This window comes from Canis lupus, chromosome 25 (genome assembly GCF_011100685.1).
Source record: "Canis lupus familiaris isolate Mischka breed German Shepherd chromosome 25, alternate assembly UU_Cfam_GSD_1.0, whole genome shotgun sequence".
NCBI lineage: Eukaryota > Metazoa > Chordata > Mammalia > Carnivora > Canidae > Canis > Canis lupus.
The window spans coordinates 36976880-36997166 of NC_049246.1; the positions used below are offsets into that span (position 1 = coordinate 36976880).

At 49.4% G+C, this 20287-nt stretch overlaps 1 protein-coding gene across 5 annotated transcripts in view; it reads left to right on the forward strand.

The window, feature by feature from the left end:
* Positions 1-17403, forward strand: part of LZTS1 (leucine zipper tumor suppressor 1) — a 51344-nt gene extending 33941 nt beyond the window's left edge. For 2 of the 5 annotated variants that reach the window (XM_038573913.1, XM_038573912.1), the window contains 3 exons: positions 8183-8660; positions 9941-10741; positions 12915-17403. In XM_038573913.1, coding sequence (XP_038429841.1) covers positions 8316-8660; positions 9941-10741; positions 12915-13586 — 1818 coding nt within the window. In that variant the 5' untranslated portion in view covers positions 8183-8315 and the 3' untranslated portion in view covers positions 13587-17403. Of the gene's footprint in view, positions 1-175; positions 305-3101; positions 3139-8182; positions 8661-9940; positions 10742-12914 lie in introns of those variants that run through there. The other 3 variants (XR_005378701.1, XM_038573914.1, XM_038573915.1) reach the window with 3 other exon arrangements.
* The last annotated feature ends 2884 nt before the right edge of the window (positions 17404-20287 follow it).

Here is a 20287-nt window from a genome sequence, read left to right on the forward strand (position 1 = left end):
AAGAGGGCCATGGTGTTCCTTTGAAAGGAAGCTGTGGTTTGACTACCAGGTCAGTTTCCTTGTGAGAGGCCTTGTCTCTCCTCTTCTCAGCACCCAACACGATGCTTGGCACGTGGTCCACCTTGAGGGACAATGTAAATGAATAGTAGTGTGAAGTTCTGCAACTTCCACAGATGGAACTGAACATGAGGATGCAGACCATGGTTCAAACTTATCCTAGACTGGTGACACCCCATCAAAAGGAAGGAAGCAGATACAAGCAGAGCTCGGGCCCCAGATCATCAGCCAGCAGCCATTCCTGGAGGTAGGTCAGCTCTCTCATGTGTGGCTGGGGCCCAGGTGGAGCCTAGAGTGGTTTCCTCTGCCTTCTCAGTCACTGTACCCACTGAATGATCATCTTTGAATGGTGCACCACTGCCAACCTGTGTAATTCCGTCCTGTGGGAATCCCATTTGATTCAGGCAGCCTTGCACACACACATACACTCTCCACAGCCCCTCTTTACACATGTGGCCCCAATAGAGCCCCACCCCCAATCTGGAAAATGGAACCCAGTTGGCCCTATTCAATTCGTAAAATGCAAAGGATACTAGTTTTGAGTCCAGGACTCGTGATGTGACCTAGGCAAGTCCCTTTCCTGCTCTGGGCTTCTGGGTAGCCTCTCTGTAGTAAAGGAGTTAGGGTAGAGGATCTCTGAGCTCCTGCTATCTCCAGCATTATGGAATTTTGACCAAGGAAGATGCTGCCCTTATTGATCAGACTGCCTCAGAGCAGGGAGGCCCTTCATCACCTGCAGCAGGATGATCTCTCTGTTTGGTCAAAACTCCTTTACCCCACCCTGCCACAGGGCTGCTGCCTCTCACCTCTGCTCTGCCAGTGGCACCCTCTTATTAATAACAGCAGTACGTGGGGCACCTGGGTGGCTCAGTCAGTAAGCATCTGCCTTCAGCTCAGGTCACGATCCCAGGGTCCTGGGATTGGGCCCTGCATGGGGCTCCCTGTTCAATGGGGAGCCTGCTTCTCCCTCTCCCTCTGCCCTCCGCCCCACCCCCACTCATGCACGAGTGTGCACACACTGTCTTTCACAAACAAATAAATAAAATCTTAAAAAAAAAAATAACAGCAATGCACCCTCCCCCACCCAAGGGTAATATGGTGAGGTGTGATTTAGGGTCTCTGTGTCTCGCTTACTACCCTTTTGTGATATATTGGCCAATAAGTGTCTCAGATGTCAGCTCTCCTAAAAACAAGACATCTAAGAGAAAAGAAATCCTAGAAAAATTCCCACCCATGTGGAGAAGTAGTTCTATACAAGAGGATTTATCAACAAAATGGGAACATCTGAGTAGGGAGCAATGAATGAAATACAGTGAGATTCTACCACACAGCAGGTAAAAGAAGGAACATGAACTGGTCCCAAATATAACATGTTAAATAAAATAATCAAGCTCGCAGAATGATACATACAGCAGGATGCCATTTATATAAAGTGAAAAAGCAAAGCAGTACATATATAGTATTATTATATGTTAAGAATGTTTAATGATTAAAAAATGTACACATGAAATCCATGATAGGGAATCCCCTGGGGAGAGAGAGATGAGAGAGAGAGAGGAGAAAGGAAGAGGTAATGGGGATTTTAACTTTGAGATGTTTTATTAAAGCAAGTAGCATTTTAACAATTGTCAATTCTGAACACATTACTTAGATTATTTTTATAGTATTTCAGTATTTTACAAACGGATTGAAATTAAAGTTAGATAGACGAAGAAGACTCTAAGAACCGCATGTCAGGTCCCCAAGCAAGCACTGGTGAGAAACCTTGCCTGGGGGGAACCTTGTTCATCACAATCCAGGTGGCTGCCCTCTCCAGTGCCTGCTGCCCTTCACCTTATGACCTTCTTCGAAGCAATTCCAAAGAAGGAACTGTTCAAGTTTTAGGAAACAGGGTTGCAGGACCCTAGAGTCTGAGCATGGGAGGGTAGGTGGAGGAGGGTGGGTACACTGAGGTGATATAACAGAATTTCTATAGTTTCACTTCCTTTCCTTGCTCCCATCTCCCCAGACCCTCCCAGAAAAGTAGGACCCTACTTTTCCTCCAGGGTTTCTCCTCCCCATCCCTGGAAGCAAGGAGTCATTAGTTAAGTCAGGAATTTAAGACCAAACTATTTGTTCCTTCCCAGTCTTCAGTGAGCTCTGGGCTTTGGCATCTCAGCAGGGGGTGCCAGGCAGCATGTGGAGATGCCCCAGAGCAGGGCAGTGGGTTCCTGCTGGGCCTTCCTGCAGGACCACTCCCTGGACAGTGACTGGGAGGGGAGGAGAGACAGGCAGGGGTGAAGGAGGGAGAGAAGGTGGGAGAAGGAGGGAAAATAACCCTTCTAGAGGCTGAGCACACTGATCTTGTGAGTGACTTCTCCAGACAGGGTGAGGGGACAGGGGAAGGAGGGTGTAGATCCTCTCTCTTCCCAGGCCAGAAGTCTGGATTTGTGTAGGCAACGCCAGAGATGTTTCTCCTCGGGGTTTGGGATAGGAGGGTGAGTAGTATTCCTTGTCACCAGAGAGACCGCTTTACAACTCCATGTCTCGACCTCCATATTCCATAAAGGGGATGGGAGAGATTTGCTACTTTGGCATGAGCCCTGGTTTCCTTTGGGAAGGAGAGTGCAAAATGGAGTGAGGGAGGGGCAACTGTTTAGGGAGTAGAAGTAGCTCAAAAGGGAGAGCTTCCCAGGATTCCAAGGTCTTTCTGGTCCTGTTGTACATAGCAGCTAGATTGAGGGCAGGCAGGGGGTGGGGTCAAGTAGAGGATGGAGAGATCTGGCCTGGTACTGGGGGGGGGGGGGGGAAGTCTCCTGAATTCTCTGGGGCCAAATTTTGAGACGTATAGGCTAGGGTGTCCCCTTTTCTACCAGATGTTTTTGGTTATTCTTTTCTTTTCTTCCCTTCTCTTAAGCCTGGAGTCTAATTCTCGCTTGACTCTTTCTGGAAAGTCAGTAGGAGAACATGCAGGAGAGAAGGTCATTATGACACAGTAGAGGTTCTGTGGCTCTTTCATTTTTCCTCTCTTGTCCTCTTCTCTCTTTTTTTTTTCCCTTCTTGAATCTCCAGGATCTGCGTGATTACTTATTTTCACCCCAAGTATGTATAATAGTCTGGGCCAGTAGGGATTTGTTCCCAGGAATATAAATGTGCCCCTTTACTTTGTCCTTCCTGAGTGTATAGATAGCAAGCCTGGCAGGGGTGGGTAGATGGGAAGACCTAGGGTTTGGGAACTCAGTGGGATCATAGCCACATTTTCTGTGATGCTCTCTCCAAGTTGAAAGCAGAACAAGTCTAGACACTTAAAGGTAATTAATTCAGCTTCAAGTGGATCTGGGGATAATCTCAAACTTCAAAGCTCCTCTGTGTGTCAGGATCTAGGAAGCAGAGAACAGAGGATCTGGGGCTACAGGACAGGAATGCACTCAGAGGCCCAGAGGCCCTATCCTGCACCCACTCCTCTCCTGTGCTCCCTGGCATCATTTGTCTTCCTCCTCTCAATCCTCTAGAGCCTAACACAGTGTTCATGTGTCACAGGTCATCCAGGCTGCTGCTCAGGTGAACCAAGAAACTTACCTGTCCCTAAAACCCTGTCATCTGCCCAAAAGAGAAATGAAGCTATGGCTTGACGCCATGGACCCTACTTTTCCTCCAGGGTTTCTCTTCCCCATCCCTGGAAACATAACTTGGCTATTCAGGACATGAGCCTTGTTAAGGCTCTGAGCCTTACCTATAGTCCCCAGCCTTGTGCTATAGCATGGAGGTCCTAGAATTTGGTTCTAAGTTCAAGTCCCAGCTTAGCCACTGGCCAGTTAAATAAGAGAGACCACGTCATGTAACCTCATGCCTTACTTCTTCATTTTTGTTCTAGGAGCTATAGATTTGAAGCCTTTGCTTCCATAGAACTTATATTCTGGTAGAGATGCACACAATAAACAAAAAATAAGATTGTTTCAGGTTAAGAAATTGTTATAAAGGAAAAAAAAAAAGAAATTGTTATAAAGGAAATAAATAGGTTGGTATAATAGAGGGTAATGGGAGGCATGGATTTTTTTTCAAGAGTAACCCTAGAAAGTCATTTTGCAGGGGTAATATTTGAGTCGAGAACTAAAGGATGAGAAAGATAGGTGAAGAACTGAGGAAAGACAGTTGTCAGCAGCGGCAGCAGCAGGTAGGAAAGCTCCTCAGTGGGTAAAACCTTGGTGTATTCACCAACAAAGGAGAGAGGAGTCTGGCTATACTTGTGGATGTGAGCAAGGAAGGAATGGGGTGAGATAAGATTGGAGCGGTAGGCAGAAACCAAGGCCTGTCCAGGGTCTTATTCTAGAACAGAAGCTTTGAAGGAGTGCCTGAAATGACACTGACACTTTAGGTGCTTAGGAAGAACAGACTGGGGAAAGACATATTTGGAGGTGGTCTCAGGGACCACGTGAGGGGAGATGGTACTGGAACAGGAGAGCCATGAACGGATTCATGCAGCCTGTCTGCCAGATACTACAGTTATACTCCAATTATATGATATGCTTCTTGAGGGCAATACCCCCATCTTGGCCTTCTGTTGATCACATACACACACACACACACACACACACACACACACACACACACACATCTGTAGAACACTTACCATGTGCCCAGCACAGCCCTTGACTTGTTAGTTTGCTTCATACTCATATTGGTCCTGTGAAATAGCTATTATTTCCATTTCATAAGCAAAGGAACATCAGTCAGGTTAATTTTGAAATATCTGTCTGATGCCAGAGCCAACTGTCTTACCTCTACATCATTGTATATATAAATTCATAAATGTGTAGCAAATAGGCAAAAAGTAAGTCACCCGTTGCCCAAGTGGTGCAATGTGCAGAGTGCAGGAGAGGCTTCTGGCCAAAAATAACTTCCCTACATATGGAGAACAGTAGGATTTTTGCTTCTTAGGATCTGAAGGCCCAGCTAAGCAAGAAATGGATAATGTGGGGAGGGAGTGAAAAACACATCTTTGTCATCATCAACTGGTAAATTAACAGAAGAACTCTGTGCTTCTAAGTGACTTCGTTGGGGATTGGGATGCAGGAAAGTTGCATGCCAATGGAATGGAGAGCAGTAGTCCTGGAAAATGAGGTGAGGCATTGAAGATAGCATAGGGATGATGAATGCTACAGAAGAACAATGATGGATACCCAGGAAAATACTTGGCAATTTTGGGGTGTCAACTAGGTACTCGGCCTTCAGTAAACGTACCAGAACTGTTAGCTCATTTTGGTGTCTCATAAAGTTCTGTTGACAATCTTATGAGGTAGACATAACTGTGTTTTCTTGAGTCTAAGAGGCCATCAATATAATAATAGCTTTTCAAAGAAACCATACATTACACTTACACCCTGATGTTTTGTTGTGTTGCGTCTCTATGAGTGGAATATAGAATGTGTTTATTCGTAACATCACTACTTCATAGTTCAGGCAAGCAATGCAAGTTTGAACTCCAGCCTTCATATTCAGAGTCTGAAGAGTGTTCTCTTCCACTATGCATGTACATGCTCTATAACCCACCTGGAACTTCTTTCACACCTTTAGGATTGACAGTGTAATTTAGAGCAGAATAAAGAATATAGGATTTCTTCTGCATTTCCTATTTTATTAAACTCAGAGTTCTCTATCATCTATCTTTTGACTAAGCAATACTCCTTCACAGTGCATGACAACCACGTAGTTTTTTCCAGCTTTGAAAGTCATGTGACCTACGCTTAGAGATTTATCCAAATTTGCAAATGTGCCAGTGTTGACATCCCAATGTATTCCTCTGTGTGGTGACTGGCAAGGTTGTTGTTATTTTCAGCATTAGTTACAAAATGCATTCCTATTACTTTTTTTTTTAAGTTTTGTATTTTAATTCCAGTATACTTAACATACAGTAGTGATTCAACACTTCCATACATCACCCGGTGCTCATCACTGAGAAGTTCCCTCCTTAATCCCGTCACCTATTTTACCCATCCCTGTACCCACCTCCCTCTGGTGACCATCATTTTGTTATCTATAGTTAAGAGTCTGGTTTTTGTTTTGCCTTTTTCTCTCATATATGTGTGTGTGTGTGTGTGTGTGTGTATCACATCTTCTTTATCCATCCATAAAGATGGATCTATCCATCCCACTTGGGCTGCTTCCATAGTTTGGCTATTGTAGATAATGCTGCATTAAACTTTGGGTGCATGTATCCCTTTAAACTAGTATTGTTGTATTTTGTATTTTTATTTTTTTAATTTTTTAATTTTTTTAAAGATTTTATTTATTTATTCATGAGAGACACAGAGAGAGAGAGAGAGCGAGAGAGAGAAGCAGAGACAGAGACAGAGGGAGAAGCAGGCTCCATGCAGGGAGCCTGATGTGGGACTCGATCCTGAGATTCCAGGATCACACCCTGGGCCAAAGGCAGGTGCTAAACTCCTGAGCCACCCAGGAATCCCTATTGTTGTATTTTTAGTGTAAATACCCAGTCGTGTAATTCTTGGATTGTGCATTCCTATTACTTTTAAACACAGTTTAAGTGTATTTTAGAATTACTTTGTGAAACTGAAGGTACTTCTCAACATTCAAGGATACAATTATTTGCCTCTTCTTACTCTCCTGAACCCTCCCCAGCCAGGCCTTTGTTTCCATCCCTCTATCCAAACTACTCTCCTCAAGGTCAATGACAATCCACCTCCACAGGACCAGGTCCATTGATCACCTCTCAGCAGCAGCAGCAGCAGCACTTGACACCATCCTTATGAAGCATTTTCTTTCTTAGGTCTTCTCTGTCAGAGCCTTCTCAGTTTCTCTTCCTTGTTCCTCCTCACCTTCTGACCTCCACGAACCAGTCCTCGAACTTTTCTTATCTTCTTGCCTTCACTTCTGTAGTTACATCACCTAGTCGAATAGCTGGCTTCTATAATAAACAGCTTTGACATGCAGCTCCGCACCCATCCTGCTGCCTACCTTACAGCACTCCTTGGATGTCTAATAAGCTCTGCAAACAATGTCTTAAACCAAACTCCTATTTTCTACCCCTACCTCATCCTAAACTGGTTCTTTTTGTGGTTTCTTTATATCTTTCTTTATAGCTCAATAAATGGCAACTTATGTCCTCTACTTGCTTGGATAAAAATATTGAAGTCATCCTTGACTCCTCTCTTCCTCTCATTCCCTGCATCCAGTCCTATAGCAAATTCTATGAGCTTGACTTTAAAATTACATCTAAAATATAATTTTAGTCATGTTAGTCATTCACCTAATGTAATTGGCCCACCGTTTCCAGGCCCATCAGCGCCACTTTTCCACCCTGCAGCCAGAGTGACTCTCTGCAGCCTAAGTCAGATCAAGTAATCAGCTGGGTAAAGCCATATAGGGGCTCCTCATCTCAATCAGAGTTAAATTCCAGCCCTATGGCCAATCAGACTCTATGTTTCCTGGTACCTGTTAGATTGATTTCTGCCTATCCTGATTTCTGCCCACCCACCCCCCAATCCCCATTGCTAACTATTCTCCAGCCAGGCTGGTCTCTTGGCTGGTCTCACATATGCCAAGCACACTCCACCACAGAGACTTAGGGCTTTTGCTCTTGGGACTTAGGGTTTTTGCTCGGGGGCTTCTGAGCTTCTTCTCTCTCCCCCCGAGATCTCCACATGGCTTGCTCACTCATTTTCTTGAGGCTTCTTCAAATGATACCACAACAGAGAGGCCTCTCTTGTGCTGCGTGTATAAAATAGCCACCTCCCAGAATTCTATGCTACTCACTCTGCTTTATTTTCCTCCATAGCACATTTATCACTAAGGATAGTAGACATTGATTTGCTGATGGCCTGTCCACACTACACTGAACACAAACCCCACAAGGGCAGGGGCTGTAGCATTATTAGTACTACTGTAACCCAAGACTCAGAAGAGGGCCCTTCTAAAGGAGAGTCTCAGTGAATGTTTGTTGAATTCACAGACAAAGGAAGAATGAACAAAGAGTCCGGTAACAGGGCAGAGCTTTCGTTAGGAGAAGCATATACTTCTCTACTGCTCAGATCTAGCAGTCAGAACCAACTGCTCTCCAAGTCACCATCGAGGACTATGCAGTGATTGGCCCATCTCAGGCTGACTTCTTCCTTCTGTCCCCTTCCAGGTGTACAGCTCTCCCAGGCTCTGTGAGGCTTCTGCTATGACAGCAGTTTCTTCGTGGTACCAGGACTGCCCCTTGCTGCCACAGCCACATCAGGTCCTTCCTCTGCCCTGTCTGTCCTTGGCCCCAAGTCAGCATGGGTAGCGTCAGTAGCCTCATCTCTGGCCACAGCTTCCACGGCAAGCACTGCCGGGCTTCGCGGTACAAGTTGGGCAAGTCCTCCCATCTCAAGAAACTCAATCGGTATTCAGATGGGCTGCTGAGATTTGGCTTCTCCCAGGACTCGGGCCATGGCAAGTCCAGCTCCAAAATGGGAAAGAGTGAAGACTTCTTCTACATCAAGGTCAGCCAGAAAGCCCGGGGCTCCCACCACCCAGATTATACTGCACTGTCTAGTGGGGACATAGGCGGCCAGGCTGGGGTGGACTTTGGCCCGTCCACCCCGCCCACGCTTATGCCCTTCTCCAATCAGCTAGAAATGGTAAGCAAAGGGTCTCTGGTAAGGGCGGGTGGGTTGGAAAACCAAGGAAGAGCAAAATGGGGGTGAAGAGAATGGAGGCAGGGAGGGGAATAGAGGCAATGATACTAAAATGCAAACCTCCAAGAAGCCAGAGCAGTGGTGGTGAGGGCACTACCCTACACTACTGAAGTTACACTACAGAGATCTAAGGCTGGATGAGGAAATTGAAGTGTTGGTCAGTCCCCTAATCTGGAAGCCTTGGGTGAGCCCCAAGCAAAGAGCAAAGGGGCAACGAAAGCCTTTCTGAGCTCTACTGGAATATAACTCTGAATTGTCAAAACGGGACCAAGAGCAGCATTTTCACGTGCATGGCAAGGGGAAGGAGCTCTGTTATCTCTGGAAAAGCCAGAGATGGAGGGTCCACTTGGAGAGAGCGAGCAGCTTCTCTGAGAGCCGTCTCCTAGAGGTGGGCTTTTCCCTCACTCACAAGCCAGGCCTTGGAAATGTCTTTGGCTGGATAAGAACTGAGTTTGTTATCATCAATTTAGCAGGGATGAGGTTAAAAGAGCCCTACAGACTCAGAAATCCAACCCTTGTGCCACCTCAGGCTCTCAGGGGTCCCATGAGCGGACCGGAAAACAATTTTCCTAGTTAATCCTCTCCCCCCACATGGGGAGATGAATCCATGGCTTTTGATACTAGGAAATGACTCCCTTAGTTTGCATAGAACTTTAAGTTTTTCAAATTAAAGGGCTTGTAGACTGTAGTGTACTCTCCCTGTGAAATGACAGTTTTCAGAAAAGGATTGTTATTCCAAGGGATCCTTACAACCCTTCAATACTAGTCACAGCCAGTTTTCTTGCTCGTGGCCTACTAGAAGGGACAGTGAAAGTGAAGAAGGGATTGACCTCTATGAGGACATCATGCTCTTCCAGTCTAATGTCCTTACCCTACAGCACACAGAGACCCAGAGTCAGAGCCCTGGCCCAGCCATGGTTCATCTCAGCCACTGAACCTAAAAATGCTGTTCATCATCTCAGGAGGGCCAGGACAAGCTCGTGACTGGTTGGTAGTTTATAAAACAAAGTGCCTCAGGGATCCTTTAGGATATCCCCTAGCCACAAAGGAATGTTTCCTTCTTAAGAGGGACTCCGAATATTTGGCTGCTTCAGGTGAGGCTGCCTATCACTATGGCCAAGAACGATGCCCTTTGGCAGGCACAAATACCCAGACAAGGGAAGGGAAGGTGAAAGGGGAGTTGAAGGGAGATATGGGATCAATATGGCTGTTTTCTTCACCAGGGCTCAGAGAAGGGTGCAGTGAGGCCCACGGCATTCAAGCCTGTGCTGCCACGGTCAGGAGCCATCCTCCACTCATCCCCTGAGAGCGCCAGCCACCAGCTGCACCCTGCCCCTCCAGACAAGCCCAAGGAACAGGAGCCAAAGCCCAGCCTGTGCTCTGGAGCACTGTCTGACTCTGGCCGGAACTCCATGTCCAGCCTGCCCACACACAGCACCAGCAGCAGCTACCAGTTGGACCCGCTGGTTACACCGGTGGGGCCCACCAGCCGTTTTGGGGGCTCAGCCCACAACATCACCCAGGGCATCATCCTCCAGGACAGCAACATGATGAGCCTGAAGGCTCTGTCTTTCTCTGATGGGGGTAGCAAGCTGGCCCACCCAAGCAAGGCAGACAAGGGTTCCTCATGTGTCCGTTCCCCCATCTCCACAGACGAGTGCACCATCCAGGAGCTTGAGCAGAAGCTGCTGGAGAGAGAAGGTGAGCTCCAGAAGCTGCAGCGCAGCCTTGAGGAGAAGGAGCTGGCGTCCAGTCAGGCCTATGAAGAGCGGCCGTGGCGCTGCAAGGAGGAGCTGGAGGGCCTGGAGCAGAAGTGCAGCAAGTTGAAGCAAGCCTCACAGAAGAGCCAGCGCACGCAGCAGGTGCTGCACCTCCAGGTGCTCCAGCTCCAGCAGGAAAAGCGGCAGCTCCGGCAGGAACTTGAGAGCCTCATGAAGGAGCAGGACCTGCTGGAGACCAAGCTCAGGTCCTATGAGAAGGAGAAGACCAGCTTCGCCCCCGCGCTGGAAGAGACGCAGTGGGAGGTGAGGCTTTACAGGGTGGGCTTGGGGTGGTCAGGCGTCTGATGCCAGTCCCTGGTTCTCTAGGTCCTAGGCCATGGTGTGCGAACACAAATTGCCCAGGCAAAGTGAGCCAAAGCACCAGCCTTGGAACCCAAAGAAGGAGCTCCATGGTAAACCATGTTGGGGATACAATTAGTGTGAGTTTCCTACTCTCTCCTACCTCTGGGCCTCTTGGCCTCCAGAATTGAATTGACTGAGTCATTGACTGAGAAGCTGGTACCAGGAAAACAGAGGCCTCACTGGGCAATCCAAGTGCCAACCCACTTCATCTGTTTGCAGGAGGCTCAAAAGAAGACTCCCACCCTGGAAAGGAACTGAGGAGGCGTTGTATCTGGTTAGACCCTCGCCAGCCCCAGGTCCGAGTGACCCATCCTCAGTAGCACTGCTGCCTATTTGCACTGGAGCGTTCTGTATTTACTCTAGAAATTAGAGTGACAAGCGTTATCAGGAGTAGAGGGAAAGGATCCTCTCTATGACAGGGATGAACAGGGGACTGCACACGTGAGAGGAGAGAGTCCCTTGTGTTTGCCAGGTCTCCCAAAGAGGAGGGGATGCTGGCCATGGGAGCAGTGCCTTTCCTCTTTCCCACTGATGTTGGCACAGCAGACCCCACCCCAGCCATAGTTTCTCAGCCAGGGCTCAGAGACACAGGCTAGTCCCAGCACTAGGCATCCATCCTTACTGCCTAATCCCCAACTAAGCCGGGCATTGCTGTGACCTCATCCCGGATTGTCCAGTCAGGCTATATAACAAAACAATAAATAAAATAAATATTTATAGTAGCACGTAAATGTATTATAAACATTTAGAATAATAATTTATCGAGTGTTTATTTATTTTTTAATAATAAATTTATTTTTCAAGCCCTTAGTTCTCCCATTTAATCCTTATAATAACCCTATGAAGTAGGTGCTATTACTAATCTATAATTTAGTAAGGGAAACTGAGGCACAGAAAGGTTATAGTAGCAAATAGCTACTTAAATGAAGTCACCGCATAATAGGCATCAGAGCCAGGATTTGATCCTAACAGTTTGGCTCCAGAGTTCACATGTTTAATTACTACTCCCTATTGCCACAAGACTAATGTAGTTTATCACCAGGACCAGCCCAGCCGATCGTATCATATATTGTCCAGCTAGGATTCAAAGGCAGGCCCATGCGTCAACCAGAACTCTGTGTTGCTCCCTCCATGAAACGAATACAGGCTTGGTCTTAGGAAGGCATTTCTTGGTCCCACACAAGCATTGTAAGTGGGGCTCTACATTGCTTCATAAGTGGTTCATGAGAACAAGGGGTTCGGATTAGTACTGTGAGTGGAGAAGTGAGGAGAAATTAGGTGGCTTCTGGTCTTGATCCAAGAATCCATTCTATAGAGGCCCAGGCCCTGACCTTCATTCTGTCCAGCTTTCACACAGGCTGGCAGGAAACACCCTTGTGACACAGTCGGCCAGACTGGTCTTGATCTTCTTTTGAGCCACCCGTGACCCCAAATGGTCAAGACCCTGAAGACACAGGATCTGGATCACATGGATCTGAATCAGTGCCTTTGGTTTTGTCTGGCCAACTTTTGAAGAGAAATGAGGATCGAGAGGGTGGAGGGGTGAGGCGGGGGGAGAACATAGCTCTCCATTTGGCAGATCTGAATTGGACACTCTGAATGTGTTGCTAGTCATCGGAGTGCGGCAGTTAATGACCAAAAATAGTCTTTATCCCGGTAGGGAGGGAGAGGAGCTGGGTGTGTGCAGGGATGAGGTCAGAGCATGTGGGCACAAACATGAATGGTGGAAGTCTGGCAGACATGGAAATAATATCATTTACGTTAAGTGTGGATGATGGATCTACCAGTAATGATCACTGATTGACATATAACCATGGGTTTGGGTCCAGATTGAGATTTAGACTCTGATTTGAGACTGAGGCAGGCCTATGGATGGACTAAGTCAGGCTGCAGAATGCAAGGAACCCCGGAGAGGGGCTGTGCCTTCATGGGTCAGACCCAGACCATCATGCTCTTGAGATACTGGGTCAGGACCAGCCTAGTTCTTTGGGCGGTTAAGATGGGACTTGGCCCAGGTAAGGACCTCTTCTTACCTCTTAGCACTCTGTCTTCTCCTCTCCCCAACCCTTGGCAGGTGTGCCAGAAGTCAGGTGAAATCTCTCTCCTGAAGCAGCAGTTGAAGGAGTCCCAGACAGAGATCAATACCAAGGCTAGTGAGATCCTCAGTCTGAAGGCGCAGCTGAAGGACACCCGGGGCAAACTGGAGGGCATGGAGCTGAAGACGCAGGATTTGGAGAGTGCCCTGCGCACCAAGGGCCTAGAGCTGGAAGTCTGCGAGAACGAGCTACAGCGCAAGAAAAACGAGTCTGAGCTTCTCCGAGAGAAGGTGAACCTGCTGGAGCAGGAGCTGCTGGAGCTGCGGGCCCAGGCGGCCCTACAGCGAGAGGCCGTGTCTCTGGGGCCAGGGCTGGGGCCTGGGCCTGGGCCTGCCTTCTCTGAGGACATCCCCGCCCTGCAGCGGGAGCTGGAGCGGCTGCGTGCAGAGCTGAAGGAGGAGCGGCAAGGCCATGACCAGATGTCTTCGGGCTTCCAGCACGAGCGGCTGGTGTGGAAGGAGGAGAAGGAGAAGGTGATCCAGTACCAGAAGCAGTTACAGCAGAGCTACCTGGCCATGTACCAGCGGAACCAGCGCCTGGAGAAGGCTCTGCAGCACCTGGCCCGCGAGGACGGTGCAGGGGAGGCCTTTGAAATTGACCTTGAAGGGGCCGACATCCCCTATGAGGACATCATAGCCACTGAGATCTGAGGGGCTCCCTGGGAGGGGGGGGGGTGAGCGATCTGGCGTTGGGGAGCAGAGGTACCGAGCCTGTCAAGGAGGGCTCCTCTCCCCACTCCCCTGCTCAGTAACTCAGGCCTCTGAGAGGCCTTCTCCGAGGCACAGGCCTGAGACTCTCCAGGGGAGGGGAGAGGAGAAGAAAGACTGCTACAGGATCTTGCCAGCCCTTGGCCACATTCTAGCACTTACCATCCCTGCAGCCCGCCAGGCCTCTGGCCGTCCTAAGAGATGGGTCCAGGGATCTCCGTCATTTGCTGAAGAGATCTCTAAACCCTGCTCTTTGTTTAAAAAAAAAAAACAAAATCCCTAGACCCTCTCCCAGGAATGGTGGTAACTGCTGTACTGGCCGATGGCCACCCCAGGACAGAAGCTTCCCTTCTGCTTCTTCCCACAACCGCTTTTTTATTTTTTTGCCCCTGGACACACTGGGATGCCTTGAGAGTCGAACGAAGCCATCTATGATCAAAAACCTTGGAACCTGACGGGGTCATAACCTGAGCTATTTTTCTCTGGCCTCAGAGCTGTAGGGGTTCGGTTCTGGTGGGGAGAACCTGGCTTAGCAGCATCAGAGCTGTCTCAGCCCTGGAAAGCCACAAGAAAGGAGGGGAAATCTGGGGCAGCCCAGGCATGTCTGGGTTCAGCAAAGCCCAGAGGGAGTCAGAGTCAGGTGGTAATGGCCAGACCCTGAGGGGCCCTGCTAACTGGAGGCAGGCCACCCCTTGGACAGCTGGTAGCCTTTGACCTCAGTGACCACTCTTCTTAAAGCCATAGACACTGAGGCCCCGGGAGGGGGAAGATTGAAGGTGCTGTGACACAGGGAGGGGCTTTACAAGTGTCCCCAGGGGAGCCTCCGGATCTTTCCGCCTAGGGCTAGAGATAGGGGTTTCTCCACCTGGTTTAAATGGGCCAGTGGCTACCCTGAACTCTCTTTCTTCTCAAAAATCCAGCCTTTTCTGGATCCAGAATAATTTATATACAACTAAAATGTTCAGGGATGATCTGACATTTCCCTCCTTTGCCCGTGGCTCAGTTTCATGGCACACCCTTTCCCCTTGGGGTTGCCAGTACTGAGCTCACACAAGACTCCTTACGGGTCAGGAGTGTGGTGGGCCAGAGCCCCAGGCGAGGACAAGAGACACAGAGCAGCCTTAGGAACCGTCCCATGGCCCCTGGCTAGCCTCCCTCTGCCTGGGCCCCACAGGAGTCCCCAGCTGTAAAGAATCCAGAGAGCTTCAGTTTGCAGGGGGCTGGGCCAGTGCTTGGGAGAGGCTGGGGTTTCTCTTCTGAAGATGTGCGAGCTGGAGGAAGAGAGAATGGTGGAGTTTCTTAGTTGCTTGGTTCAGAGGGAAAAAAAAAAAAATTTTTTTTTTTTTTTTTGGTCTTCTTTCTTTTTTTCTTTCTTGTCTTTTCAGAAGCAAGCCAGATCTAGCAGGCAGCCAGAACTGTTCCATGTTCTATTTTTGACTCAAGCTACAGCTGTTGTTCTTTCTTAGGACAGCCAAGCCTTGCTGGATTCCTGAGCTTCATGCCTGCTTGCTGAGAGGGGTTCACTGAGGTAGGAGGGATGAGAGAGTCTGGGTGTTGAGCAGTCTGAGGCCAAACCCCCTGGTTCTGCCTCCCTGACCACAGTCCTTACAGGACCCAGAGCTGGAGTGGGAGCTGCTGCTTGTCACCCTCCACCCCCTGCCACTGCCCTGCTCCCACCCCATATTCCTCGAGGGCCACCACAGTCTCTCTCCCTGAGTCGGGGCTAAGGGCAGGGTCATCTTCCCTGCAGTTGGCTCTGCCTTCTGCTCCCTGGGGTCAAGCTGTGTCCATGACAGAGGAGTTTTTTTGGAATTTCAAGCCATTGGTCTTAGTTATAGGCTAGATTTAGACCTGAAATGGATAGGCTACAGCCCCCTTCCTGCTTGGAGGGCAGCACCCTCCACTGGGCACAGTGCAGACCCTCAAGTCAAAGACGTCCCATTCCCTGTGCCACGCTGTTAGAAGGCGGCAGAGGGGATGGTAAATGAGCCTTCCACTGGGAAGGCACTTTGAGACCAGAACAAAGCAGGTGACTCCATACAGTTTACACAGAGTTTTATTCGGGATAACTTACTGACAGGGAGAATCAGGTGGAGGGTGATCCCAATGCTACATGCTCCACAAAATCTAGACCCTTAGTCTACAGATATTATAAGGCTAGGGGACACTATAGTGAGATCAGAGGATTTGCGTGCACCTCAAAGGGCTTGCTTGCACCTAGTTGACAGCTAACCTTTAATTAGATCTGTGGCACCACCTGTGTGTCAGGAAAGGAAAGACTATGTTCTCTCTAACAGATTCATGAGGGGCCAAAACAAGCCTCCCTTAATCCCAGCCTGCGAAGGCCTTTCTGAGGTATGCACGTTAACCTCCAAGGGACCCAGAACACATAGCGCCAGGGGAGGTCATCGAGTGAACACGAGCAAGATGGAGAGCCAAAGATAGAGTCCGCATTGTCAGCACTCCTACACACAGCCCTCACTCCCTCTATTTCCACCAGCCTGTGCCTTGTTGGAGTCCTTTCTCCCACTGAGACTGCCATGAGATAAAGGGGTTGCTGTTCCCTCCACAGGCTGGAGATGCCCCACTACTCCCACCCCTAAAGAGCAGCCAAAAGCCCAGTGCCCTGCCCTTAAGACCTTGGGGTGCTAAGCCCAAGGGAAGACACTCAGGGGCAAGGTCTGTGCTCCACCATGGTGTGACCATACCAAGCACTCTGACTCCTTGCCTAAGGCCAACCCACGGATGCCCCCCACCCCGGGAGGGGGCAACTGAAGGCCCCAGGGTGACCCACGGTGGCACCAGAGTGCAACAGGGTCCTGTAACCTAGTGACCTTACCGCCATGTGACTTTTCTTCCCTTCCCTATGGAAAAACATCCTCACTATTCCTGGACCATGCCAAACTCAGCCTTTCCGGAAGGAGGCTCTGAACAACAGAGGCTGAGCGGGGACTGGGAAGTCAGATGTCAGGGGCTTCAGAGCATATGGCCTGGCCCAGGGCCAGCCAGCATGAGCCTGCTGCCCCTCGCTCTGAATGCTCCTGCTGGCATGCTTGCTCACTCACTCAGATGAACCTGCTCTGCTCTTCCAAAGGATGCCTGGCCTGAAAATGCTCGGGCTGCCTACGAAGAGAGAGCAGCATCCAGGACCACCTCACCGAGAAGGGGACTCTGCCTCCTGGCCTTGCAAGGACCAGACTCTCAGGGCTCCCCCTGGGGATATGTCTCCTGGCTGCTGTGTCATTCAGGTTAACTCCTGCTGGGTGCACTCTGGCCTCCATAGGCACTGAGCTCTATAGGGCCCGGGGAGGGTTAGCTGCCCCCTGAGAAACACTAGCTGACCCCTCTGTTCCTTGCCCTGCTCTTGTCCCAGCCAAGCCTGGGCCACCTCTTGCTGATGGAGCAGCAGCTTTGAGAGAGGGCTTTCCCTGTGGGTCCTGAATTCTCCTGAGCCAGAGCTGCCATGGCAGGAGGCTGTGCACCCCGTACAGTGGAAGCTTCTTATGGGGTCGCTCTTGTGCTGAGAGTGCAGGCAAAGCTGGAACCTCCAGCCAAGGCTGGCTTTGGATAGACTGGCATTTGGAAGACTATGTACATAGTTATTTTTCTCTGGGTTGTTTCTTGGTTTGGTTTGGTTTGGTTTGATTTGCTTTTGACAGCTTCATTTTATTTTTGATGCCCCTTTTTGGCCATGTAAACTATTTCTGATAATTTTATGTTTCTATTTATGAATAAAGAATGCCATTTCTCATGCCCTCCAGAACTACCTTTGTCTATTCAAGCTACCCCGCTTCTCCAGGCTATGGCATGGCAGTTCCTTGGGGCGCCTCCATCTGGAACGGGAAAGGTGATGTCTCTTCCTGCCAGTGAAGGAGGTGCAGACAGCCTTGATGAAGGCAGTGCTGGCTGGGGGAAAGCATGGGCCTTGGCATCAGGTGGACTTCCAGCCGGTCTGTGCCACTCTCCAACCCTGTGGTTTTATCTGTGAAGGGACCTGAACTGACCCCGAGGAAGGAGAAAAAGAGACCAAGGGACATGGTTGTCTGCAAGGCACAGGGTCCAAGAGAACCCCTCCCCCGGCCCCTACCTTAGGCCTCCCCTCCCTCACTCTCTAGCTGCTTGCCTCACCAACCAATTCCTTGGCCTATTGAAGCCTCTTTGGCAGGAGACCAAAGTGGCTATTGTTACCACTACCTCAGGGCCTCCCAGCTGGGAAGGTGAGGTCTCCACAGTGGCCATCTGTCCGGCTTTGTCCATGCCAACCTGCCTCGTTCACCTCAACAGGCATTCCCAACTGCTCTGGGCTCAGATCCTACACTCAAATGGCTTCTACTCAGGTGGCAGGAGACTGAAGGGACATGTAAAAAAGGAAATGGAACACATGAGGGGTAAACGGCAATGCCTCTGAGGTGGAGCAGATCTGGGTGTCTGGGGAAGGTGGCAGGCAGGAGGGCTGGGGTGGGGGGCAAGCCTGGGACAGAGGAAGAGTGAGCAGGAAGAGAAAGACAGGAAGCTCATTCCCGAGCAGGCATCCACCCCAGCCTAGGGCTCCCTGCCTGTCTATACAGGTGACAGGAGCAGAACTGGAGGTCGGAGAGGCAAGAGGCCAGGGTGAGGGGGACCTCCAAAGCTCAAGGAAAGTCAGGCAGCTGAGAAGTGACCAAGCCGGGACAGGAGCCTGCATCTGTCTAATTCCGGGGTCCAGCACTCAGACAAAGGAGTCCTATCAGGCTTGGAATAACCCTTCTTGTTCTTTTCCTAGACCTGGCTCGTGGCGGATAGGCTGCTGCATCGGTGGCACCCACTGAAGTACGCCTCCCACTAATCACGCCCCTGTGCTCTGGCAGGCCCTGGGACCCACTTTAACCAGCTAAAGCCAGCAGAAGTGGTCCTCTACCAGCTCCAGCCTAAGCTAGGAAGCTTCCAATTTTATATCCCTGGGGGCCCTGAGCTGCCATGTAGAAAGCCCCTCCAGTCTGCTGGAGAGACCCCATGGAGTAGGGGGGCTCCTGTTGTCTCAGCCGGGCTCCTGCGAAGTGCAGCTGATCCAGCAGACCCATGGAGTAGGGATTTGCTTCCCCAACTCAGCCCTTCCAGAATCCTGACCCCAGAACCACGAGCACATTCGATGGCAGGGTTTTTAAGCCACCAAATTCAAGATGATTTCTTACATGGCACAGGAATAGGTAACCACTCCCTGGCAACCCCCTTACTTGCCACTTCAACAAGCCTCTCTCTCTGTCTATTGGGTTGGAGTAATAGAAAGGCAGGACTTCTGGAAAGGGATAGGGCCATGGAAAAGACTGCTTTAGTGGCAGGAAGGGCAGCAAAGTAGGGAGCGAAGCCTTCTCCCTGCCCATCTTCCCCAGGAGTGCTGTTGAGGACATAAGCTTTCCTTAAGCCCCTAAACCTACTTACTATTTTAGAAGAAAAAAGAAAGAAAGAAAAGAACAAAAGAGAAATGAGGGTGGGAGAGAAAGAAGAAAAAGAAAAAGGGAGAGAGAGGGCTCCTCCTCCCCTGAGAACAAGCTGCTGAGCCTCAGCCTGGCCAGCACCGGGAGCAGCCCTGGGGTTCTCATCAAGCCATGAACAGAGTGTGCACACTTTGTGCCTGAGGCAGGAGGCGGAGTGGCCACCGTCCCCAAGCTGCCTCCGTGGCAGGTGCTTTCTGAGTTACATGAAGAAGGTCATGCTGCCCCCAACTTTCTCTCCAACCCAAGGCCTGAAATATCACCATTTCGTTCATTCGTGTGTTCATTCAATAAATATTTATTGAGCCTCTACTTTATGCCAAGCCCTGTTCTAGATACCAGAAATACAGAGATGAACAAAAATAGTGAAGAGCCTTTCTCCTTATGGAGCTTACCTTCTGGAAGTAAACAAGTAAATCAGATGATTTTAATTCAGTCAGATAGATGCCATGAAGTTGAAATAAGCAGGACGATATAAGCCAACTGGCCCAGGTGGTGCGTGTAGATGGGTGGGTGGGGGGGGGGGGGGGATTGGTTACAGGGAAGGGAAGACTGGAGAACCAAAATGTCCTCTTATTTCAACATTTTGGAAGACTGTGCCAGTCATTATCCCTTCCTAACTTGGACCTCCCAAGTTTCCTCTCTTGGAAATCTCACCTTTTCTGGGGGCCTCAGCAGACACCTCCTTAACAGAGAATTGGCAGTGCTTCTCCATCCTCAGTTTCTCTTTTGCTGTCCCAAACCTCCCCCACAGCAGCCCTGAGCAGCCTATAACCTCACCTTCCTCTCCCTCAGAAACAATTGCTCTCATCCCTTTCGTTGAAGAACCCTAAAAGCTTGATTTCAACGCCAAACGTCGTCCTTCCAAACATGAAAATTAAAAACAAAATTTTGTGAAATGACACAATCCTTATATGGATGCTGAAAGTTAAAATAGCATCTTTCCATGTGACGTGATTGTTAAATGTTAAGTTTCAATTAACTTACCCATATATGTATTTTTTTAATGTCTGTTTGTTTTGATGGAAGAGCTCTGCTTTGCTGGGGCCCCAAACAGGAATGTATTCAACCTACTATATAATCCAGACTGTTCCAGACTGTTCTCCCAGGATCTCTCTCTTCTACCAATCTCTCCTTGCAGTTTGGAGCCATCCTTGACCCATCATTGCCTTT